Source organism: Podarcis cretensis (genome assembly GCF_951804945.1).
Source record: "Podarcis cretensis genome assembly, chromosome: 2".
NCBI classification, from domain to species: domain Eukaryota; kingdom Metazoa; phylum Chordata; class Lepidosauria; order Squamata; family Lacertidae; genus Podarcis; species Podarcis cretensis.
The window spans coordinates 57,326,686-57,353,127 of NC_137171.1; the positions used below are offsets into that span (position 1 = coordinate 57,326,686).

The 26,442-nt window shown below is 39.5% G+C and overlaps 1 protein-coding gene across 6 annotated transcripts in view; it reads left to right on the top strand.

The window, feature by feature from the left end:
• The window catches only part of RAPGEF6 (Rap guanine nucleotide exchange factor 6), a 138,754-nt gene that overhangs the window by 70,585 nt on the left and 41,727 nt on the right, over positions 1 to 26,442 (top strand). For all 6 annotated transcript variants that reach the window (XM_079968085.1, XM_079968089.1, XM_079968086.1 and 3 more), the window contains 10 exons: positions 7,266 to 7,397; positions 13,757 to 13,937; positions 14,932 to 15,068; positions 16,213 to 16,371; positions 17,069 to 17,221; positions 17,585 to 17,749; positions 18,933 to 19,040; positions 19,645 to 19,848; positions 20,378 to 20,486; positions 23,437 to 23,680. In XM_079968085.1, the coding sequence (XP_079824211.1) occupies positions 7,266 to 7,397; positions 13,757 to 13,937; positions 14,932 to 15,068; positions 16,213 to 16,371; positions 17,069 to 17,221; positions 17,585 to 17,749; positions 18,933 to 19,040; positions 19,645 to 19,848; positions 20,378 to 20,486; positions 23,437 to 23,680 (1,592 nt within the window). The remainder of the gene's footprint in view (positions 1 to 7,265; positions 7,398 to 13,756; positions 13,938 to 14,931; positions 15,069 to 16,212; positions 16,372 to 17,068; positions 17,222 to 17,584; positions 17,750 to 18,932; positions 19,041 to 19,644; positions 19,849 to 20,377; positions 20,487 to 23,436; positions 23,681 to 26,442) is intronic.

Consider the following 26,442-nt stretch of genomic DNA (forward strand, 5'->3'; position numbering starts at 1 on the left):
ATGGATATAAGCCTGGCATCTTCCAGATCAATTCACACAGTTGACAAAGTAGGATAGTTGGTGAATGTCCATGTGCAATAAGAACAGTTATTTATTAATCATCTTCCACATATATCCCAAAGAATGCACAAAATATAACAAAAACAGTTGCAAAACAAAACAAAAAAGAACAGATTAGTTATGAACAATATCTATGTCAGCAATCTATTCACCCAGCTGAGAAGGCTTAAATGTAAATAGCTAGATGGGAGAATACTGCATTTTTCCATGTATAAAATGATGCTTTTTGCTAAAAAAATTAGGAAAAATTTGTGTGTCATCTTATAATACATGGATAGTGAATGCAGAGGGGGGATGTGCAATTAATGGCAGCAACAAGCAGGAGATTGGCAGTGGCGATTGGGTGGGTGATTGGTGGCTGCGGCAAGGCCTGCTGGCAATTGGCTGTGGCTGCAGCAATTGGGCAGCATTTGGCGGCTATGGCAATGCAAGCAAGTGATTGGCGGCTGCGACAAGTGGGTGGGTGGGCTGTTGGTGGCAGTGAGCAGGCAGACAATTGGTGGCTGTGGCAAGTTGTGCGAGCGGCAGTGGCAGGCAAGCGGGTGAGTGATTGGTAGAAGTGACCTCCCCCCCCCCCCCCAAGAAGCTAAACAACTTAGTTTCTTAATTTTGGGTGAAAAGAAATAGAGGTCATCTTATACATGGGGGCATCTTATACACGGAAAAATATGGTATCTAGGAAGCATATGCATTACAGAACTTGTTGTTGCTTAGTCGTTTAGTCGTGTCCGACTCTTCGTGACCCCATGGACCAGAGCACGCCAGGCACTTCTGTCTTCCACTGCCTCGCACAGTTTGGTCAGACTCATGCTGGTAGCTTCGAGAACACTACCCAACCATCTCGTCCTCTGTTGTCCCCTTCTCCTTGTGCCCTCCATCTTTCGCAACATCAGGGTCTTTTCTAGGGAGTCTTCTCTTCTCATGAGGTGGCCGAAGTATTGGAGTCTCAACTTCAGGATCTGTTCTTCCAGTGAGCACTCAGGGCTGATTTCCTTAAGAATGGATAGGTTTGATCTTCTTGCAGTCCATGGGACTCTCAAGAGTCTCCTCCAGACCATAATTCAAAAGCATCAATTCTTCGGCGATCAGCCTTCTTTATGGTCCAGCTCTCACTTCCATACATCACTACTGGGAAAACCATAGCTTTAACTTTACGGACCTTTGTTGGCAAGGTGATGTCTCTGCTTTTTAAGATGCTGTCTAGGTTTGTCATTGCTTTTCTCCCAAGAAGCAGGCGTCTTTTAATTTCATGACTGCTATCACCATCTGCAGTGATCATGGAGCCCAAGAAAATAAAATCTCTCACTGCCTCCATTTCTTCCCCTTCTATTTGCCAGGAGGTGATGGGCCCAGTGGCCATGAACTTTGTTTTTTTGATGTTGAGCTTTAGACCATATTTTGCACTCTCCTCTTTCACCCTCATTAAAAGGTTCCTTAATTCCTCCTCACTTTCTGCCATCAAGGTTGTGTCATCTGCATATCTGAGGTTGTTGATATTTCTTCTGGCAAACTTAATTCTGGCTTGGGATTCATCCAGCCCAGCCTTTCACATGATGAGTTCTGCATATAAGTTAAATAAGCAGGGAGACAATATACAGCCTTGCCGTACTCCTTTCCCTACTTTGAACCAATCAGTTGTTCCATATCCAGTTCTAACTGTAGCTTCTTGTCCCACATAGAGATTTCTCAGGAGACAGATGAGGTGATCAGGCACTCCCATTTCTTTAAGAACTTGCCATAGTTTGCTGTGATTGACACAGTCAAAGGCTTTTGCATAGTCAGTGAAGCAGAAGTAGATGTCTTTCTGGAACTCTCTAGCTTTCTCCATAATCCAGCACATGTTTGCCATTTGGTCTCTGGTTCCTCTGCCCCTTTGAAATCCAGCTTGCATTTCTGGGAGTTCTATGTCCACATACTGCTTAAGCCTGCCTTGTAGAATTTTGAGCATAACCTTGCTAGCGTGTAAAATGAGTGCAATTGTGCGGTAGTTGGAGCATTCTTTGGCACTGCCCTTCTTTGGGATAGGGATGTAGACTGATCTTCTCCAATCCTCTGGCCACTGCTGAGTTTTCCAAACTTGCTGCCATATTGAGTGTAGCACCTTAACAGCATCATCTTTTAAATTTTAAATTTTTCCCCATTCTCTTGATTTCCTCTATTTCTTTGCATTACTCCTTTAAGAAGGCCCTCTTGTCTCTCCTTGCTATTTTTCGGAAATCTGCATTCAATTTCCTGGCTTGAATAACTCAGAGAAGCTATGAACTATGCCGTGCAGGGCCACCCAAGACGGACAGGTCATAGTGGAGAGTTTTGACCAAATGTGATCCACCTGGATTAGGAACCAGCAAGCCACTCCAGTATCCATGCCAAGAAAACTCCAAAGACAACAGGCATTACAGAATAGTGAGAACTTAATATAGTGGTACCTCAGTTTACAAACTTAATCCGTTCCAGAAGTCCGTTCGTAAACCGAAACTGTTCTTAAACTGAGGTGTGCTTTCCCTAATGAGGCCTCACGCTGCCGGTGTCCTTCCATTGTTCGGATTCCGTTCTTAGACCAAGGTAATGTTCGGAAACCGGGACACTACTTCCGGTTTTGCGGCGTTCGGAAACAGGACTGTTCTTAAACCGAGGTACCACTGTAGTTTTATTTTAGTATTTTTTCATTTCCATTAGTGCATAATAGTATTAGGCAATACGCATCAACTTTATTTGCATGATGAGCGTGTGAGCTAGGGCAATTATACAGTAGGGAGCAAAGGCTGAAGTAGGGGTTGCCCAGCATCACCTGGTGAGTTAATGGGACTTGAACTGTCACTGAATGCAGCTCTGTCACTGTTCACTGGGCTACATCGACATTGGCAGCAAGATGTGTGGGAACTACCTATTTGTGTTTTGGTCCTGTCCCCTGCTAAGTATACTTGGTATCTATGCAGCAATTGTCCCCATGTAAACCCACAGTTATAAGGTGCAAATAAATATTCTTGAAAAGATTAGTCTGTGTGATGCAGGAAGTCTGGAGCCAATAAAACAAAAAGTGACTGTATTCCAAAGAAATGTGGTTGGCAAGTAGCCCAGTGCAGAGCTAATTTAGTGATCTAAGAGTTGGCTTGGTATTCTTGAGTAATTTCAGGATTTGTTTCTTATACTGATCAGGGCAGGAAAGCTAGAGGAAAATAGGTAGGGGAGACAGTCTTTCAGACTGAGCAACAAGTAGTAGAGATATAGGCAACATGAGAAGTTGTTTAAATGAGGTCCATTTGGATGTGCCATAGAACCAAGAAGAGTAGAGTAGCCAGAATGAGTCGAGTAGCCAGAATATATATAGAAAATCACTAATCCTCGAGTTTTAACTTTCTTCTGTGCATGCAGTATTAGGAAAAAGAAGTACTTTTCCTGCAATAAATACAGCTTTAGGGAAGGCAATGGACAGTAGGATATGCAAGGTTTCTAGTGGTAGGGATGGCAGTAGAACAATATTTCGTTGTTCAGGCAGCTGAACAAATAATTGTATGTTTGCAGCATTATTATAAGAATTCTTGATGCAGGTAATGATCTGGCTGGAGAGGGCAAATTGCTCCTGGAAAACATGTCTTTGGTTTACACAATCTCTCATTTGAAACATTCACAGTTGAATAAATATGTTATATTATACTGAGTAAACATGGCTCAAACCTTATCCTACATTTCATTTTCACAACTGCTACCATCATGTTACAAATTCATCATATCAGTGCAGTTCAACATAGTGAGGTATGTAAGGCAGCTCAATATGTGTGGATAATAAATGTGATGTATATAAAATAGAGGCAGAGATTTATGTTAAAAATGGCAGGCAGTACAAAGCTTGCTTGTCTCAAATAGGTATTTTGTGCATTCATGCACCTCATTTCAGCTTTGGAGATTTATTAGTCTGTTTTCTTAAAAATAATTCACATTAGCTCATTCAGTCTCTTTCACCCACTATACAAATTCTGTTTGGTACCACACGGTTCAGCATGGATGTTGCCAACTATTGATTTATAAAGAGGAGGGACAATATGCTTCTAGCAGAATCTATTACAATCTGAATTATTTTAGTTTATAAAGAGAAGAGGAGTAATTTTGGATTCACTTGTCAACTGAACATAAAATACTGATTCTATCTTGAGGGAAATGTAGCTCTGCTTACAGTGATAACTACTCATTCGCTCAGTCAGAAATATAAAGCCAACTTTTAAAAATGATATTCAGTAAATGTATACTGCATCTGAATTTTATTTTCTTTAAAATAGCAAATATTTCTAGGTTCACTGTAATAGCATCCAGAGAGATGGTGCTGGTGTTAGTATGTGGTATAGTTGACCATGCAAATGAGATTCAGCCACTTCTTAAATGAATTTGCATTCCACTGAAGAATCCAGTCCACTACTTTAACTTTTAACTTTTAATAAAGCCTTGCTAATGGATGCCCAAATAACATCCATGGCAACTTTCACCAACTTCAATAGGTACTGCAGCTTTAGCCCTTTTCGAAGAAACATGATCTTGCTTTGGTGAATCATGCCATGATAACATTTTACATGGGTTGTCTTTGGAAACTGGCAGCTGGTTGAAAATATAGTTGCTACCATATTTATCTGGTGATTTAAGCATCTGTACTGGTTTTAGGTTTGTTCGCGGGTGGCGCTGTGGGTAAAACCTCAGTGCCTAGGGCTTGCCGATCGCATGGCCGGCGGTTCGAATCCCCGCGGCGGGGTGAGCTCCCGTCTTTCGGTCCCAGCTCCTGCCCACCTAGCAGTTTGAAAGCACCCCTAAGTGCAAGTAGATAAATAGGTACCGCTTTATAGCGGGAAGGTAAACGGCGTTTCCGTGTGCTGCGCTGGTGCTGGCTCGCCAGAGCAGCTTCGTCACCCTGGCCACGTGACCCGGAAGTGTCTCTGGACAGCGCTGGCCCCCGGCCTCTTAAGTGAGATGGGCGCACAACCCTAGAGTCTGACACAACTGGCCATACGGACAGGGCTACCTTTACCTTTACCTTTATGTACATAATTAAATCCCTAAATCAGGGATGAGAAACCAGCCCTCCAAACATTGCTGAACTCCCAACTCTCATCAGTCCCAGCCAGCGTGGACAGTGGTCAGGGATGATAGGAGTTGTAGTCCAACAGTATCTGGAAGACCACAGGTTTCTCACTGCTGCCCTAAATGGTCTGGGATATTGGTACCGTCTGCTTCCAATGAACCTCCAAACAGTTAGGATCTTTGGAGCCTCTGCTTTGAACATCACTGCCTTCAAAGATAAAGGGCGTGGCTATCTAGGACAATGCTTTCTCTGGGTGGTGCCCTAACCGTGAAACCCCCTCCCCAAAATAATTGGCCATGAATTCATGGACTGGATTAAAAGTTTGTGTCTCCCCCCTTAATAACTTAAGTTTTTTTGCATCTCGGTTAATGGCCACTGCATAATTGTTGACGTGATATTTGATTTAATGTTTTATTTTGTAACTTGTTATGGAAATCTTACAGGCAGAATATAAGATAAAATACATGCAGATATGTCATGGATATATTTATTTAAAAATAAGTCCTCTATGTGATGATGTTGGCTAATGGGCATTTATGTCTGCTCACCTTCAATGTTCTAGAATGGCAGACATGCAGGTGCTACTGAATTTAGTATTCCCCCTCCACATACACACACCAAACAGAATACCTAGGACTTAGTAAATGTAGGTTGTCTTGCTTCAGAGCTGCCTTTGTGATTACATAAAGAGGTCATGCAAGTATATGCCAGGATCTCATCTAATGTGCTGACAGAAAGCCAATTAATTCTCAGCCAGGGGATTTATTCCCCCCCCCCTTTGCTTTCTTTCTTTAATATAAGCAGCCTGACATTCGGGCCAATCTGTTAGCTGGCTTTTGAAACTACTATTCAAATCTGGAAACTTCCTAACGTCCTTGGAACATGTTCACTATTTCGCATCTGCTGTTCTTTAGCAGGTGTTCAGAAAAATACTTCTTGCAGATTCTCAATCTGAGCACATTGCTTCTGTTCACAGTTATGATTTTCTCTTTTAAAAAAGAAATACAGTTTTAAGCAGGTTGTTTTGAAATGTGCTAAAATTGAGTTAACTCAAGGTGTGCTTTAAGTCTTTCCACTGAAGAGTCTCTTCTTCCTATTTTTAGGAACAGTATTACAACATTTGGAGCACAGGCTCAAATGAACATGACGTCTTAATAGTTGTCATTCTGCTTCTGAACTAAATATTTTATTATTGTAATTAAATTACAGATAATCATTTCAGGTAGTCGTTCCTCCCTTATATTTATTGTGTTAACACTTTTGTATTATGCCAAACACACTGTACTAATAATTGTTGCATAATATGATAGTAACAGATGTTTGCAGAATGTATTTGCAAAGAAGCATGTGGCAGCAGAGGCTACTGAAGTATTATTGTTTCCCAGCACTGGAAAATGGAGGTGCTTAGGTTAGAATGTGGAACCACTTGCATACAAAGCATTTATTATTATTTGATCCAATTTATGAAACACTTTCCCATAAAACATCTTAAAGCAATTTCACAGTAAAAACATAGCCAATGAAAACAATTCCATTATATAAAAACAATTAAGCAATTTCATATGTAAAATTCATTACCTATTCAATACAGGTATAGCCTAGGATATTGATCTCCTTTTGAAAGGCTTGTTTTAAAAAGGAAGGTCTTTAATTGGCACCAAAAAAGGCAATTGAGACTGTGCCTGTTTGACGTATAACAGGAATGAGTTTCAAAGGTTAGGTGCCACCACACTGAAGAACAGATCTCTATATCTTATGGAACAGATCTCTTGATGTGCAGGAAACCCTTATCTGTAGAAAGCAGTGACCAATTGGGTATGTAGAGGGCAGGATGCTCTTTTAGCTTTTGTGGTCCCAAGAGGTGTAGGACTTTGTACACCTGAACCAACACCTTGAACTTAGCAAATTGGCAGCCAATGCAATTTTTACATGCACAAGTTTTCACTGTAAGTTGTTTTCCTAAACTCAACAAGGCTTAATATGTAGTTGGTAACTGACAATATTTCAACCAAATAAAAAATAAAACCAATGTATATTGCATTTTCTCAGTCAGCATTAAATTATATCAAGTTAAACACAGCATGAATTGCTTGAAATTGAAAGCCTATTTAACTTCCCTTACATTACACTTTGCTTCCAGCTTCCTGCAGACCTGACCAAGATGCATCTCACAGATGGTCAACATCCACAGGTGACACATGTCCCCTCAAGTCAGTCTGGTTGCAGCATTGCTAGTGATTCTGGGAGTAGCAGTTTATCTGACATCTACCAAGTAAGTCCAAAATTTGTTTTAACATTCTGTTTTCATAAAAAGAGGGAGGACTTAAATGGTTGAATCCCTGTATGCTAGCAGAAGCATAAGATTGCTATCATATACTTTTAAAATTTGACAGCACAATGAACAAAATACAGTGGTACCTCAAGTTAAGTACTTAATTCGTTCCGAGGTCTGTACTTGACCTGAAACTTTTCTTAACCTGAAGCACCACTTTAGCTAATGGGGCCTCCTGCTGCTGCCGTGCCGCCGGAGCACAATTTCTGTTCTCATCCTGAAGCAAAGTTCTTAACCCGAGATACTATTTCTTGGTTAGCGGAGTCTGTAACCTGAAGCATATGTAACCTGAAGCGTATGTAACCCGAGGTACCACTGTAATATGTTGGGTTCAGTAAGACCAAAGGAATATTAAGTTTTGATTTGGAAGATAATGATGTAATTTGTTTCAAGTTAAAATCTTACTGAAATAATAATAAAACCAGTGTTTGTGATAATATGTAGTTATTCAGGTGATACCTGGCTATTGTAACCAGTGGAGGTTTCCCCCCCATGATGCCTAAAGAAGCAGTGTATCAACTGAGATTTAGGATACAATCAGAAGTGTTTTGGTGTCCTGAGCCCCCAGCCACTAGGCTCAGCAGCAACTGAAAAGAAGGGCAGTGCTCTTAATGATATGTGTGTGTTGAAGTCAACTTAAGCAAATGGCAGATTAGAGTGAGTTTGGCTTAATTAATTAATTAATTGTGAATTGATTGACAATAATAGATTGGGTAAAAGCTGGGTTGCTTCCAACATTAGGCCTATTCAGAGTAGACTCACTGGAATAAATTAAAATGGCTAACTTAAATGATCTAGGTTCAATTCTTCTACACTAACTTTGTTGGATACAACCCTTTATATTTTACACTAGTCTCATTAAATGTGCATATAGAGCTCTTCGTGCTATAGGAAGGAAACAGTGCTTAAACAATATAAATAGACTTCAGTATGTGTTTCTAGTTTGATGTAGGCACACTTTGTATCATTGCGTTATTGAGAGTTTTTTATACAGAGCTTCAGGCTTCTGCATTGCTAGGGGAACAAATGACATGAACCCTACTAAACTCTTCAGCTTCCTTTTCTTCTTCTTTCAGTTGGCCGAGGGTGGTGGTGGCTTTTGGCTATTTGAACCCATGTGTATTTTATTCAACTTAGGGGGGAGGCCTTGGGGTCTTGACACGCAACTTAAGACTGCCTTATAATGAAACTTGTGTCTCACTAAAGAGCTTGTAGTACAAAAAAAATGTGAAAGATTTGGATCAAAATTGCTATGACTACAGGGAAGATTATTTGAATTCAAGAATCAGACAACAATATATAGTAGGAGAGCCATATTTCAGTGGTAGAGCAATTGCTTTGTATGACAAAAGCCCCAGATTCAACCTGCCGCATCTCCAAGTTCATCTGGAAAACATCCCTGTTTTAAACCCTGGAAAGGTGCTGCCGGTCAGTGCAGACAGTGCTGAGCCAGATAGACTAGCGGTTTTACTCTGTGTAAGGCAGATATTTTCCTATATCTGTTCCTGCTTAATTCTCTCTGTGGATTCAGACAACTGCTTAAAAGTGAACTATGTGTGGCTCCAAATATATAGAAAGCCAGACATCTATACCTTACGGCCATTCAGTAAGCCCAGAATAATTTCCTGCCCGGACTATCAGCTTCTAGACATTCATGGTGGGAAAGACTGTAGAAGAGTCTATGTATGTGAGCTTTAAAATGCACAGCTGGGTTAAACATGTCAAATTCATGCATTTCTAAGTCATGGAATAGCTTGGGATATGCCCTGGAATATTTCCAGTCCCATGTTTCAAGCCACATTCATGTAGTGGTGGATAGAAAATGGCCAGAGTTTCCAACCAGAGTTTTCACAAGGCCAGCTGATGAGCAACAAATTGCCTACCATTTGTGTTTCCCCTGAGGCCTTTTGGATGTGCTGTATTATTTTTATTTTTATATAATAAAGTAGTTGTCAAAGTTAAGAGGCTTGATTAAGGCTGAAGTCCTATGCATACTTATCTAGCAGCAAGTCTACTATAATTGGTTAGATTTAAACAAGCATAGAACTAGGTGCTAAGACAATATCCAGCAGATCACGAGTCTTTCATAAATTACAGGGTAATTTCTCTATTAGTCTGAACACAATCTAGCCAAGGTTTAAGGAAAAGTGGTGGGTAGGGAAAGCAATAGATGTAGGAAAGATATGTTATTCCTCCTTGCTACTTCTTGCTCCTAATCACTTGTTCCTGTTTGGTTCTTGTTATGCACATGTGCATTTAACATTTAGCTCCACCCTTCTTCCAAATTAATATTGTGGAGTAAGTCACACAACTTCTTTGATATATGCTGGATTCTATAAAAAGCAACTTAATTATTTCACTTCTGTTTAGTCTGTATCTAAATACATCTTGGAGGTTATATTCATCATTGATCCACTATAGGTTAATAATTAATGTTCCCTAAAGTACATTAAGTGACAGTGGATGACCTTGGCATAATTGATATGCTTTAATTGTTTTGTCATCTACTACTTCTACTGTAGATTGCACAATGATAAGACTGAGTTTTAAAAAGTAATGTTAAATGAGGCTTATTCCATCCAAAGGTGCATAAAATCAATTAACAGAGTGTTACAGAATATCCGGGTGCTAGTAGATAAATAGGGACCGCTTACCAGCGGGAAGGTAAATGGCGTTTCCGTGTGCGGCTCTGGCTCGGGCTCTGGCCAGAGCAGCGATGTCACGCTGGCCACGTGACCCGGAAGTGTCTCCGGACAGCGCTGGCCCCTGGCCTCTTAAGTGAGATGGGCGCACAACCCCAGAGTCTGTCAAGACTGGCCCGTATGGGCAGGGGTACCTTTACCTTTACCTTACAGAATATCAAGAAGTCCATCTATAGTCTCTAAAGATTGTGTGCTAACATTCCAAAGTCTACATATGCAGGATGCATACATTCACATCGATTATTATAACTTTTATCTGATATCCTTGATAATGTATGTATTGAAGTTGACACTTTATGTAATCTGTGTGGTTGGGGGATCAGCTGTTAAAGTAAGGGTTCTGTCACCTTACACGAGCTGCTATTAAGGCTGACTGTGAAAAGAAGTCCGTGAATGTAACCACATATCTCTCTTTTGAATAGATCCAGGACCTCAGTTTTAAAGTCCAAGGTGTAACATCTCTTGGGTCTATGATTTACTTTCAGATGTGGAAAAACTGACCTATGCATTGCTTACTTGAACTGAATGTGGCACAGAGTGAATGTTTTTACATACACAATAAATTATGTGTAGGGTTGAGATCTTTTACAAATGTTAATTTGACATCATAATCCTCGCAGCAAACATTTTAAATAAATATCAGTACTGTTTCAGAAAACGTTCTTACTTTCTTAGCTCATAATCAATGTGTCTTCCTTCTATTTCATATTTACAACAGCAGAACTGGAATGTTTTTATTGCTTTCCATCTGCTGTATAGGTTGATAATCATGTAACTTATCTCTTTCTGTTGTCATGTAGTAAGCACTTTGTTTCCATATTTATTTGCCCTCTTTAAATTGCTTAGGGCACTTGCCCTATAACCATATGTTAACAAAATTGATCTGCAACTGGATGTCATCATTGCTAATGGGACAAATACAGTATTTGTTCTGTCCATGCTGATCACTGCAGCTACTGCTTTGTGTGAATCTGAGACTCTGATCCTTTGATCATTTATTCGGCATCAAAATTATCTATCATGAAATTACTAGACCAAAATATGTAAGTTTCGTGGAACACTGAAAGAGGATGTGGTGTAAATAGGTGTAAATAGATTCCTTTGTGTATCTTTTCCCACAGATATTAAAATAAATATTGTACTTGGGACTCCAAGTGATCTCTTAGTTGCCTCCATCTTCTTTGCTCCAATGCTACTGATGCTCTAAGACTGGATCCCTGAATATCCATTTATATTATCTGAATGTTTCTTCTTTCTCTGAAGAAGAGACTATTCCTTTAATATATAGATCAGGGATGGGGAATTAGATCCAGCTGTACAGTTGAATCCAGAAGTAGCCAACCTGCTGTAGACCACTTTGACAGGTGGGCGGAGGGCACCTGTCAATCACCAGAGAACATATAACATCAGATTACTTCAAATTACTTGAAATTTGAAGTTCAGTGTGCTCAGTCAGCAGCGTTTGAAAGTGGTCAGATACACATGAGAGCAAACAGGAGCTCCCAAGGGTATTCTGTTATATCACTCCTGAAAGTGGTGTGGCAGGGTAATATTCCTTTGCCGTTGTGGCTTGAATTCAGCACAGTTTGAAATGATGTCTTTACCTGTCTTGTTCCTGATGTCATATGATGGACTGGTGGGCATGGTTTGGAATAAGCAGCCAAGTGGGCCAAATGGGGGGAGCCTAACGGGGCCAAATTGGAGAAGACCTCTTTGATCAAGAGGTTAATAAACTACCTAAGTAATTAAAATAAATTCTGTGGGTCTTATTCATTGTGGGTCTGCTAGAAGCCAATATAAGAAATTATCACTAGCATAACACAACTTCCTCCCTCTCTTCCCCCTACCCGGTGTTTCCCTGCACCACCCCCAAATCTGCTTTGGAGAATCAGGAGAGCCCTTAAGAACATCATGCAGAGGAGAGGGGTGATGCAGGGAAACACCAGGTAGGGGGAAGAGCAAGCAGAAATATTTGTGCTGACAGAGCTATCTCTGCAGATATATTGAATGCAGCTTTAACTAATTAGGCCCATGGGCCAGAAGTTTGCTACAACTGATCTAGATATACAGAAATCATGAGTTGAGTTCCTTCTCCCAGAAATGTTGACTGTCCTTTACGAAGGCCATGCTTAGCAGTGAACTAAACCCTTTCCCCCACTCAACCCACATGGTTTGTTCATCTAGACCTTGAGTAGCTCTCCTCCCCCCCCCCGAGCTGATGAGCATGCTGAAAATTGGCCAAACTCCTGAGGGCTTCATATTGGTGATGGCTGTGGTCAAAGTGGCTAACACATGTTTTGCTGTGTAAACATACATACATACTCTCCAGAACATACATACAGACCCTCACACACACTATACATTCTGACAGATGCAGAAACAGACACTGAGAAACACCAAAAATGCAAGTTCATATTCAGCAGAGCTCTCACTGTGTGTGTGTCTCCATGGAGTTGGAAAAAGCCCTCTTCTTACCCTACCAATCCACTCTTCTTCTTCTGGTGTGGTGCCATCAGAAGGATGTCCTTTTCTTGAGGCTATTTGCAAGAGCATCTTGCAATAGTTCCAGAGGGAAAATAGAGGCTTTTCCAAAGTAAGAAGAGATGCCAAGTTTTGAAGAGGGGCTAGTGGGCTGACAGAGACCTTATTCAGATGATCTTTAATGTTATCTGAATTTACTTTTCAACTTTTGGTTGCTTTTACGGTTTCTGATTTAGTGTTCCATAAGTTGAATTGTACCTTTATTACAATATTATTATTATTTTAAAAATACAAGCTATAAACGGTGATTCTGCTTGACAAAACCTTTTGTAAAAGGAAATGCTGCTGCATTGTACAAAGTGCTAGATTGTACAAATGCTAAATCTTTCTATTTTTAAACTGCCACTTGACCTTACTTGCCAGGAGTTTTCTATATATGTTAGCCATATAGGAATCAAATGAGCTGCTGCTTTGATAGACTGTTGAGAGTCTCTTGAAGGGCTGAGTTTTATGTTCCCCACATATTCAAAGAAACTCTGAACCTTTCAGAGAACAAGCTGGATCTGCTGAGGTTAGCTGACCTTGCCTAGCTTGAGTTTAAATCTACCTGCATCATATGACATGGCCTAGTTGCAGATAATAAATGCTTAAACCATTCTGTTTAAATGTACAATCACTCTTTTAGCCATCTTAACAATTTTTCCCTTTAGGATATAATATTATTGTTTATGTTAAATTGGTTATAGGGTTCTGACTTACTTTCAGCTGCAGACAGCACCAGCTTTATGGTCCTGAAAATCTGTTAATTTCTGTGTTTGTTATTGATGGAATTTAACATCTGGATTTCACAAATACCTATGCAAGTGAATATTCTAGCCATGCTCTACTGATTATCCCCAATCCCACTCCCCCCCCCCCAAAAAAAAAAATCACAACGGTCCATTAGTGACGAGTATAACTTGTTTGCCCACAGGGCAGCTGGAGGCTATTCACAGAGCTCTTCTAAGCTGTTCAGTTGGCCGGTAGTTGATGTTACCAGAACTAAGTAGATTTGTGTCAAAATTTATGGGCTTAATTTTTAGCAGCTTAAAGAACTTGCATTGATTTTATGTACAGGCTACCGAAAGTGAGATGGGAGATGTAGATCTAACTGGTCTCCCAGAAGCACCAGTTGATTCTGAAGACGATGAAGAAGAAGATGAAGACATTGACAGAACTTCAGATCCACTGCTGGGGAGAGATGTTGTACGGGAATGCCTTGAAAAGGAACCTGCTGACAAAACAGATGATGACATTGGTGAGACGTAAAAAGAAAGAAAGTACTTCTACATAGTTTCAACAGATTATCCCTAATAATCTAGTAATTTGAAAGTTAATGACAAACTGATATAGTAGCGTATTTTACAGACACACACAGAGTGCCAATCCTTATGTAGCCAAAGTAGCACCATTGACACATATGAGAGAGATACTAGCAGGCTTGGGAGAACCCTAAGGTTTGCAGAAGTATATTTAAAAACAAAGCAAAAGAATGACCCCCTCGCACAAAAGAGCCCCAGCCATTTTGGTTGACATTTGGAGAGGGAGAGAATGGAACTGAGAATCCTTGAAGAGAGCGTGTCTGGCTAAAACTCTGAACTGAAGCAGTTCACATTGCAACATTTTGTTGCAGGTCTCACCTATCTATTTACACACATTCCCTATATCTTTATCTATAGCTAACTTCATATATTGCATAAAATATATAGATTGTGTGTGAATGTATGGGCAGGCGAAGCAACCACCCACTAAATGTTATCAATTCCTATGCATATAGGACCCAAGCTTCTTGCTGCACTTCCAAGTGTCCAGATTGGGCCATTCTAACACTGGACTGCTATTTCTTACTCACTTTCCTCCTTGTGTACTATAAACATGGGGTTGGATACAAATAACTATGAATAATAGAACAATAATTGCTGGCATAGTTTTGCAAAGTCTTTCACAAGAGTTTGCATAATGCTAAAATAGCTTTATAGCAGTTCTCATGTTTCTGCTTTCATAATAAGTTTCACTTTTTCTCATTCAAAAGTCCCATTTTGGAGTAGAAGATGCCTTTGCATGCTGAAAGTCCTCTTTGATTTCAACTCATTGTAACCGCTCTTATTAACTAACTAAAATTGATGAGTGACACAAATACAGATTGAAATCCATTTTTGATATATTAAATAATACCAACCTGCATGATAGTGAAGCTTAACTAAATGTTGCCTTGCTTTGTTTCTAACATATACTTATTTTTTTTCTTATAGAACAATTACTGGAATTCATGCACCAGCTTCCAGCATTTGCAAACATGACTATGTCTGTAAGGAGAGAACTCTGCTCAGTGATGATATTTGAAGTTGTAGAACAAGCAGGAGCCATCATTCTTAATGATGGGCAAGAAGTAAGTATTGAATAATGTATACTATGATCATGTTGCTATGTGATCATCAAACACCTATAAGTATATATATTTTTTACCATGCAGATAAGGGTGAAATGTTTTCAGTTTTACAGCATACGTAGCAGTGCATAACTCCCCAGTGTCATTGCATATTATCAAAAGCTCCAAAAACATTTCACAGGGGTTTTTTATCACCTACTGCTAGCTTATTTCAAATGTCAAACCATGTTTCTATCCCTTAGATATAGGCCTGGTTTGTACATCACGGCAACGCAAACTATGGCTTAGTGAAACTGTGCAAACATGGGCTCCCAGAGAGGTGATTGCGGCTGTTTTATTCCTCCCTGGTCTTTTTTATTCATGGATCACAATGATTTGGATCTGGGCTCATGGTTAAGTTCTCTTCTCACTAGCCATGAGTTTATAACTAAGATGCGCCATGCGAACCAAGCCATAGTTTCTCAAATGCACCTGATGAATGTTTTGAACTCAAGCAACAATACCACATCCTGAATCTTACATTAGAATGACAATCCTAATTTCTGTCTGAATATCTCATTCATCTCTGTGTTTCTTCCTGATCTGGTCATGGAAGATGGGTACCGGTTGTTAACATTACTACTAAATTAATCATTTTTATTGTTACCCCAGGGGACACAGGTGGCGCTAAAGGTTAAAGCCTCAGCGCCTAGGACTTGCCGATCGAAAGGTCGGCGGTTCGAATCCCTGCGGCGGGGTGCGCTCCCGCTGCTCGGTCCCAGCGCCTGCCAACCTAGCAGTTCGAAAGCACCTCCGGGTGCAAGTAGATAAATAGGGACCGCTTACCGGCGGGAAGGTAAACGGCGTTTCCATGTGCGGCTCTGGCTCTGGCTAGAGCAGCGATGTCACGCTGGCCACGTGACCCGGAAGTGTCTCCGGACAGCGCTGGCCCCTGGCCTCTTAGTGAGATGGGCGCACAACCCCAGAGTCTGTCAAGACTGGCCCGTACGGGCAGGGGTACCTTTACCTTTACCTATTGTTACCCCAATAGTTATATTGCTGTTGCAGAGGCATACTAAGCATCCAATGAGCCTTCTGTTTAGCTTATTGTTGATACAGTTGGATGCGTAAGATAACTGATAATTTTATTGGGTTTTCTTTCTAGCTTGATTCTTGGTATGTTATTTTAAATGGCACTGTGGAAATCAGCCATCGAGATGGGAAAACGGAAAGTCTCTGTATGGGAAATAGTTTTGGAATTACTCCCTCTCTGGAAAAGCAATATATGAATGGTGTAGTTCGGACCAAAGTAGATGACTGCCAGGTAAGATAACTTCATAGTAAAACATTCTTCCATTTTCTCATTAAAAATTCTATTTAATTAATCATTCCAGAAATAAAATAGTGCAATTTTGGCTAATGGTAACCACTTACAGCTTTCTTGCTCATAGCATAGGTTATTCAGCAAACAGGAACCACCGCTTTCCCTACTTACCGTATTTTTCGCTCTATAAGACGCACCAGACCACAAGATGCACCTAGTTTTTGGAGGAAGAAAACAAGAAGCAAAATATTCTGAATCTCAGAAGCCAGAACGGCAAGAGGGATCGCTGCACAGTGAAAGCAGCAATCTCTCTTGCTGTTCTGGCTTCTGGGATAGCTGCACAACCTGCATTCGCTCCATAAGACGCACACACATTTCCCCTTACTTTTTAGGAGGGAAAAAGTGAGTCTTATAGAGCAAAAAATACGGTATATATCAAAGTCTGCTGAAATGGGCTCAGGACAATTTTACTTTTTGAATTCAAGTTCTAGACTTCTTATCTATATGTATCAGTTGTAGTAATCTCTGAAGGTATTACAAAAATAAATAAATTATGAGGTTGAACAAGATGGAAACAGATTGATTTCTAATTACATTTTGCCATAATTATGTTATATGTGTCTAGGCTTGACTGATGGATTTAAAAAAAACAAAATGGTTTGCTTGTGTATTTATACCCCTCTGTTATTTTGCATAGTTTGTATGTATAGCCCAGCAGGATTATTGGAGAATTCTGAACCATGTTGAAAAAAATACACACAAGGTTGAAGAAGAAGGAGAAATTGTTATGGTGAAAGAGCACAGAGAGCTGGACCGCAGTGGAACCAGGAAAGGACACATTGTCATTAAGGTGATCAAAAACATAACCTTACAAAGAAGTTGTTTTATTATATTATTTCAGTTTCATAACAAAGTGATCTAGTTTCACATCTTCATAGAAGTTCTCTTGTTATGCAGTCAAATGGCTATATATTAGAAATAATGGAAATAATATGCCTCTGGGCAATTAGACATCACTCAACAATATAGTCTTTACAGACATAGATCCGAGTTGTAATGCTGTATTGGTATTCAGGAAGTATTATGAAAATAAATATGTGTCTAGGATGAAAGTTAGGAATAGGATTTATGAATATGGCTTGGTGGTGATATTACAAAATGGTATGTTGTTTTTGTGGAATTATTTTATCAACTGTCATCTCTTGTTTTTAAGGCAACACCTGAACGCCTGATTACACATTTAATAGAAGAACATTCTATTGTGGATCCAACATACATTGAAGACTTTCTCTTAACATACAGAACATTTTTGGCAAGCCCCCTGGAAGTTGGGGATAAACTGTTGGAATGGTTTCAAGTAGACAGTCTCAGGGACAAGGTTAGTTTCTAGATGAGAGATAACCAAACCCTGATTGGTAATTTTCTTGTACTAGTAATAAGAAGAGCCTGCTGTATCAGGTCAGTGGCCTATCCAGGCCAGCATCAAGTTCTTACAGTGGCCAACTGGATGCTTGTGTGAAGCCCACACAACTGGCGTTCAGATGCAGAGCATAGCCCTTACGGCTAGTATCCATTGATAGTCTCCTCCTCCTTGAATTTGTCCAGTCCTCTTTAAAGCCCCCAAGTTGGTGGTTATTACTGCCTCACCCCCGTGGGGGTGAGTTCCATATTTTAACTATGTTCAATACCCTGAATCTTTCAACATTCAGGTTCAGGTGTTATGGCAGAGGGAGAAAAACTTCTCTATCCACTTTCTTCATGCTGTTGCCTAATAAAAGTCTCTGCCATCATATACCAGAGCTGGGGGATGGGGAAAACATGCGAGAAATAAACTCATTTATGATTCAGATATTTCCGCTGTATTTTGAACTTTTATTCTTGCTTCATCTTTATGCCTAGGTATTTCAATTCACACCCATGAACCAGTCACTGTTTTAATTTTCAGCTAAGAGATATCCCAAGTAAAGTAATTATCGCTAAAAAAGAATTAGTCATAATTAGTAGGACCTCAGAAGTTGTATACCATTATATGTTTACACATATAAAGGCATTGCCCTCAGAACAGGAAGTAACATTTTATGTGGTTAGAGAACTTGGATAGATATCTTTGAAAAACATTTTTGTTTTAAACTGACAAGGTATCTGACAGACTGCCAGTTGTGCAGTAATTTTATAGCCCAATTGGCTCCTCTGTCAAAAAAATGAAGATGGAAATTCTACCTTTATTAGTGTAAGTCTCATAGAAGCAGCCGTTGCAAATGACAAATATTTTGCAAGGGTAGCAACTTTGAAATACTGATTCATAAGAAAACCATGGAAGAGAGATAGTACTCCAGGTGCTGAGTTGTAGGCCTGTTCTCTATGGTAAAAAAGATCGTCATTTTATTTTTTTTAAAAATGTATAAAAGCATAGACAAATTGGCTCATAGAGTGGAAAGGTATATAGTTGGTACAAAAGCTACTTGACTGGTTGTTAGTGCCAAAACTATATTAAGAATAGCAACCTAATTTCCTCTTACAAATAAAACTTGTATTAACTTCACATATGTACTTGTTCTTAGGTTACCCGAGTTGTACTATTGTGGGTGAACAACCATTTTAATGATTTTGAGGGAGATCCAGCCATGACACGTTTTTTGGAAGAATTTGAAAAAAACTTGGAAAATGCGGTAGGAACCTAAATAAATTGAGTTTTGTGCTGCATCATGCATTTTTAAAAGCAGCTCTTACTATAGCAAAAACATTTGTAGAAGGTTTTCTTTAAAGTTTTAATTATTTATTTATTAGATTTTTATTGATACAGCAAGAAAAGAAAAAAGAGTAAACACAAATACCGAATTACACACAGGAATAACAATAAACACCAAATTTTCTTAACAAACAATAAAAAATAAATTGGTCTTAACACTAAAGACCCGACCTCCCATCTGTTCCTTATTTCAGTTTCCTATTACTTCTTGCCAATACACACTTTTATCATAATTTAACTTTTTCTTAATATATCTTAATTCTTATATCTACCTTGCAGCTATTACTGAAGTTCCTCGAATGCTGCAACCATTTGTAGAAGGTTTTAACTGAGTACTGCATACTTCTTTCAAAGGGCTTTTTATTATAGAGATAATACAGATAATGCTGTTTCATGTCACAGTTATGGCAAATAATGGGTTGATGTGATTAGGTGGTGAGGTAGTTCTGTGTAATTTTACCATTACATGATTTGGTGTCACCTAATTCTAGATGGGAGATATTCATGTGTTTTACAATTTACAGAAAATGAAAGGGCACCTCAGATTACTAAACATTGCCTGTGCAGCCAAGGCAAAATGGAGACAAATCACATTGCAGAAGCCTTCTAGAGACTCCCCACTTTTCTTCAGCCTCCTTGGAGGAAGTGAAAAATGTTTTGGTATTTTTGTGGAGACAGTAGAACCAGGAAGCAAAGCAGCAGAAGCTGGGCTTAAACGTGGTGATCAGGTAAAGTAAAACCCGGTGTCTTATTTACAATCATATATCTGCTTTGGTTAAGTGAAGTATATTCAACCAAAGAAATTGATTTCAGATATTTGTTGTGATGGGCTGGTTTAGAGATCTTGGCTAAAACTACACTTTTCATACCACATCCCTCTCATGTTCCTTGGTTTGTTTAATGATGGTTTGACCTGTTTTCTAAATTAATAGTTTTGCCTCCATAACGTGATGAGAAATTTATATTGTGAAAAACCAAATTATTCTCAGGATTGGTTATGGTAGTCAAAAGGAAAATGTTACAATTGAAAGTGAAAGACAAACATATGTAAACAGTCTAAACAGGGGAGCAATTCTTTCTGCCGTGATGTTTTGTAAAAATGCTGCTTTTGAAACTTGTGAGGCATTAAATAAGGCTGGTTTCAAAACATATTTTTAGAAATGAGCTGAATTTCAAAAAAAGTGGATTAAGATTCCGTGTTGGTAATACTCCATCTTTCTTTATAACAAAATTCTCTTTTTCTGCATTATTTTAAAGGTAATGGAAGTAAATGGGCAAAACTTTGAGAATATTACATTTGCAAAAGCCACTGAAATCTTGAGAAACAATACTCATCTTTCCATCACTGTAAAAACAAATATTTTTGGTGAGTACCGTTGTATAAGCCATATAAATGATATCGCTTAGAGATATTGGCCAAAGAACTACTTTGAAGGTTTTAGTAAGTTCATGAGGTTTTTGAAAGTAATTTCCTTTAAAATTTAAGAACTGCATGCATAGACACCCATTACATTCCCAAGCTGCTTTTGAAGCTCCCACCCACCCAGTTTTAAATTTCCTTTATACACCAAAGGGATGGTGGAGGAAGGTGCTGGTTAAGAAATGCAGTAAGCCTGCCATTTACATGCATTTAACTTGTATGCATTCAGCATTAGGCGTGTGACAAAAAAAGGAGAGGAGAGGGGAAGGAAAGGGAAAGGGGGGCAGGGCTCTGTGAAAAACAGCTTTAGCAGCCCCATTTGCCCTTGAAACTAATGTGCTTTGGCTGTACTCAATATTGCCTTTATGTTACCCCCACAACGTAACTCTTGCATAAATTGCAGGTTTACTGTATGCTCAAATCACTCTTGGTGCACAGGACTAGTTATAGTTTTAGGACACTGTCCTTATCTTAAAGGTCTATAAAAAATCCTGAATTTTGTCTACTGTGGCACTTGAAAAGTGATGACCTACATCTAGAGGTGACAGGCCATACAGTAAAGCTTCACATTTTAGTCCAACAGAAAATTTCCTAAGGGTGTTTGATTTTCTCTCTAAAGTGGTAACTATTACTTCTGCTTCTTTTGGACCTGATTCTCCCTTCTCTCCCCTTCTATTTTGTCACAATCTTTATCCAAGTACAGTGGTACCTCGGGTTAAGAACTTAATTCATTCCGGAGGTCCATTCTTAACCTGAAACTGTTCTTAACCTGAAGCACCACTTTAGCTAATGGAGCCTCCTGCTGCCGCCGTGCCACCAGCATGCAATTTCTATTCTCATCCTGAGGTAAAGTTCTTAACCAGAGGTACTATTTCTGGGTTAGCGGAGTCTGTAACCTGAAGCATATGTACCCGAGGTACCACTGTATGCTTTTCATATGTTTGATATCAACATAGAAGTCAAAATGTGTCACGTGCAAGCCACCTTTAAGGGAAAAAATTGTAATAGCGAAATATAGTTGACGTGATCATTGTGTCCTTCCTGCCCCCTCTGTTGCAGCATTTGGAAAACCTACTCCTGTAAGTCAGGGTATCCTTCGCAGTAGCATGGGATATGGTGCTGGAAATTGCTCTGGGAAGGACTAATCAGTGAAATATTGACACCCCCTGAATGAGTAGAAACAATAGTGAGACGAGATATATGAGATGTTTTTACAAAATGAATTGGTCTAAGTTTATTTTTTCAATTGTGCAGCTATGTAGATAGACAGATCCCTCTATTGATGGATTCCAAGTTTCTTTTGTCAGATGTAACAGCTTCAAGGTGCTTCGCTTGTTTGTTGCTCATGAAAATTCATGAATGTCTGTTGAAGTCCTTGGCAGGAGTTTTATTTGCTGATTTAATGGATTTGTGTTTAACTCTTTCCCCCATATTCTGTATGATCCAAAGCACCACCCAGACCCTACTGCTATATTTTAATCTCTTATTCAAATCTACACCTATGTCATATAGCACAACTTGATTTTACATAGCTTGAGCTGTCCAAAAAGCAAAAACGTGAACGATCAACACTTAATTGCTTGTAGCATTCGCAGCAGGGAAAAAGCATTTGAACTATAAATTATATGGCAAATGTAGTCTTAACTCTGCAACCTCAGATGCACAATAGAGGGAGCCTCTTAGATAAGTTAAGCCACATCTTTCATATTACTGTAGTGTGCTCTTACTCTGGTATTCATGCTAAAATAATTTTTAGGAAATAATGGCTGGGATCCAAGGGATCTTTTGCATCACATTCTCGCACACTCTTTGAAACATCATCCCTGAAGGTTGAGGATATTCTAGAGCCGCATTCTGTGAGGTGCAAAAGACCGCAAATCAGAATGGAAAGTTCAGTCTTTGCTTTTTTCTCAAACCTCTTTGGATCCTGGCCAGTATTTGATTACTAGTTATAAGTAATATATTTGAAGAAAGATATTGGATTAGGACTGTATTGAATAGTCTTTTAGGATAAAATGAAGTTATCATGTATGAGAATTCATTGTGAAAACTATGTTGAAGCAACCCAAACCAGCAACAAACCTTGCTACTTAAGTCGGGGGAATAGACAAGGAAGGGCGAAGAGCAGAGGAGCTAAGGTCAGATTCTGTCTAAATATGATAGGCTGCCTTAGTGGTCAACAGAATTACAAACCAGGTTTACCGGGGGATATTTGCTCTTCTTCAGATTGGCCTAGATTTTAGCATGGCACCACATGCAGACTGGCTCCCAGGTGGTTCAGCTTAGAGATGGCTATTCATTGATTTGTTACACATCATACATACCTCAAACTGACATTGACCCATCTACGTCTAAAAGCTTTTAGATGTAGATTGTGTATGGAGAAATATGATGATATCAGGAATGCATTTATAGAAATTATAAAACCTGTTAATAATTTTATCCTTGTTAGAATAACCATACTACTTATATAACCATATGATGTATTGTACCACAGTTTCAAACACATTTTTCTTTTCTTTTGACTTTTCTCCACCTTTTCTCCACTTCATTTTTCTACTAAAATAATATTTCTCTATTGAAAATTTATGTTTTCAATAAAACAACTTTTTTTAAAAAAAAAACTGACTTTGACCCACACCAAAGCTTCTAGAGTTTTGAATCCTAATATTCGCTTTCATTTTTGTGCATCTTAAGCTGTGTTCTCTCAAGGAAATATATATGCTTTAGGATTTTGGCCATTTGCTGCAGATTTGGATCCTTAAAAGCAAAATTATGATAAAATGGAACACATTTTTAAATGTTCCTTTTTAGGATTTAGCATAATCCTAATAATAATAAATAATAATAATACTGGATGAATGAATGTGTAACATTTTGACTTTCTTTTCTACAGTGTTCAAAGAGCTGCTTAGCAGGATAGGGCAGGAGAAGAATGGAGTTCCTCATATTCCAAAAATTGCAGAAAAGAAAAATAATCGCTATTCCATCCCAGATATTCCTGGAGATGTGGAACAGATGTTTCCACGCGAAAAAGGAAACAAGAAAATAAAAGCAAACACTGTGTCTGGTGGAAGAAACAGAATAAAGAAAATTTTAGACAAGACGCGATTCAGCATCTTACCTCCGAAATTGTTCAGGTATGATAAAATACTTTCTCATAAACTAGGATTTTTCTACAACCTTTTCTATAACTAGACAAGAAAAGACTATATCAGCTCTCTGTTGGTGGAAATGCAGTTTCCCTCCTTTAAAGCTGCAGGCTGTGACAATCCCTCTCTTTTACTTCGGTGCACTAGGGAAGGCAAGTGGTACCGTATTTTTCGCCCTATAGGACGCACTTTTTCCCCTCCAAAAATGAAGGGGAAATGTGGGTGCGTCCTATGGGGCGAATACAGGCTTTCGCTGAAGCCTGGGGAGCGAGAGGCTCTCGCTCTCCAGGCTTCAGGAAGCTCTGCGCAACCCTCCGGAGCCCGGCGCGAAGCCGCGTCGGCCTCCGGAGGGTCGCGCAGAGCTGCCTGCCCTCCCGGGGTCCACGCAGCTCTGCGCGACCCTCCGGAGCCCGGCGCCAAGCCGCGCCGGCCTCCGAAGGGTCGCGCAGAGCTGCCTAGATTGTGCATCCCTTCATCGACATCCCTTTTGTCTTTCTTGTCTAGGAAAATTTCCAACTATCTAAATTTTATTACTTGCATTATTCCTTGTTATTTTTTGTTAGTATCTGGAACATTTTGTAAACCAAGTTAAATAAGCATTCTCTGTTTCAAAAGAAGTAGTCTATTACTAGAGGGTCAGATAGAGCTTCTAGAGAAAGCTCCATCAGTTATAGACAGTACTAAGACCTACAGTTTTTCTAACAGCAGTCATTCTCTATAGCTTTTTGCACATCAGTCTGTGAATAGTTACTCTCTGTGGCTTGGTGTTTCTTGACCTCAGTTATTTTCCATTGCTCTATTAATGGATTGTGACTGACAGAATTATAATAAAAAAACACAGGCAGAAATAGGATGAAAGACTCACTTGTCCCTACTGGAAACATACTTTTATTACCTGGTAGCACATCTCATGTATTGACCTTGGTTTTGGCACCTTTTTGAACCAAAAAAAGTAAGTCTAAAACCACAGTTGTATTATTGTGAAGTTTAATTATGAGATAGTTTTCTCTCTTGTGCCTCTGTGTAGTCACACGTATTGGAATATGCATATACTTCCCCTTATGCAGAGCCATATTGACTTTTGTTAAGGTCTTTCAGTTTTTATTTATTTAATTAATTTAGTCAATATATGTCACATTCTTCCTCCCAAAGGAGCCCAGGTCACCAAACACATTACTTACAATATCATTAAAAACATCTTAGCTGAAACTGGACCTTTCAGAATATGATTACTGGGACTAACCTGTGCTGAACACAGTTTATCTTTTACTTTTGTACTCACTGCTCTTACGTTGCTACTGTTACCGTATTGTTATTATGGTTCATTGTTTTTTAATTTACAAAAACTAAAGATAAAACTTAAAAATAGTGAAACTAATAATGAGGGGGACAGATGCACCTCATCAGAGAGGGCATTCTGCAAATGGGGGAAAACCACTGCGGAGGCCTTGCCATGGGTCAGTGCTAACTGAGCAGTCCCCAATGGCAGCACCAACAAAGTCTCACCTGCTGATGGTACAGTCTGAGGTGGGTGATATAGGGGAAGATGCTCTTTTAGAAACTTGGGTTCTAATCCACTTAGGGTTTTGTATGCCAATACTTATACATTGAATTAGGCCCAGTAGCTCACTGGCAGCCAGCAGCTTCAGGACTCAAGACCTATGGTTCCATCAGGCTGCCCCACTTACCAGCTTAGCAATTTCATTCTGTACTAGTTGCAGCCTCTGAACCATCTTCAAGGATAGCCCCATATATATCACATTATAGTAATACAGAAGGCAGACCACCAGATCATGGACAACTATATCAGTCCAAGGATGGTCATAGCTGGTAAATCAGCCTAAGCTCAGCATAAGCAATCCTAACCAAAGAAACAACTTGAGACTCTAGTGAGATCTCTAACAAGTCCAGGAGTATTCCCAGGTTACGAATCTGTTTTGAGAGTGCAGTCCCTCTCAGAACAGGCCTTGCATCTTATTCAAAGACACGGGAACCACCCACTCACAGCACTTCCATCTTATCAGAATTCAGCCTCAGTTTATTGTTCCCCATTCAGTCCATCACTGAGGAAGACTAAAGTAAGCCAGTCTCTCAGCAGAGCTGGTGGAATGGGTGCCATCTTGCAGAATTCTGACATTCACTCTGAAGCCTATTGATTCTCCAGAGCCTTGTGAAGCAGTGAAGAACTTACGAGAGAATCTGTCCTCCGTCAGTGAATTTCCTTATTATGGAAATGAGCCAAATAAAACACAGTGGGCCAAAAGGCACCCTCCCCTTTTACAAGGAGTTCCTTGTGAGATGAGAGGACTTCAGATATTATTCACTTCCTGAGGAAGCCAAACAGGAGACTAGTAAAGGACAGACCAAGGCCCTGAAGCTCATCAGTCTGCATAGGAGAAACACAAACCAACAGTATAGCCATCTTCTTGACCTTCATGGGGTAATATGCATCAGATAATCAGATGCTGCAGAGAAAGAGAAGTGTTAGGCTAAAAGGAGCACTAGTACAAGTGCTGTAACAGCTTCCAAGATACAGAACCTTCTGCATTAGCAGCCTTGCACTCTTCAATCTATGGATGTGCAGTGCATACTCTGAAAGGAGGTTTCGGTAAGCCGTTCAGTTTTACCTTGAGCCTTAGAGACGCAGCAGCCTGTAAACAACAAGAAGAGCAGGTTATTATTTAAGATCTCATGCTTCCATTGTTAGTGAAAATTATACCTTGTTTTGCTTCATTTGTGTAGAATAACTA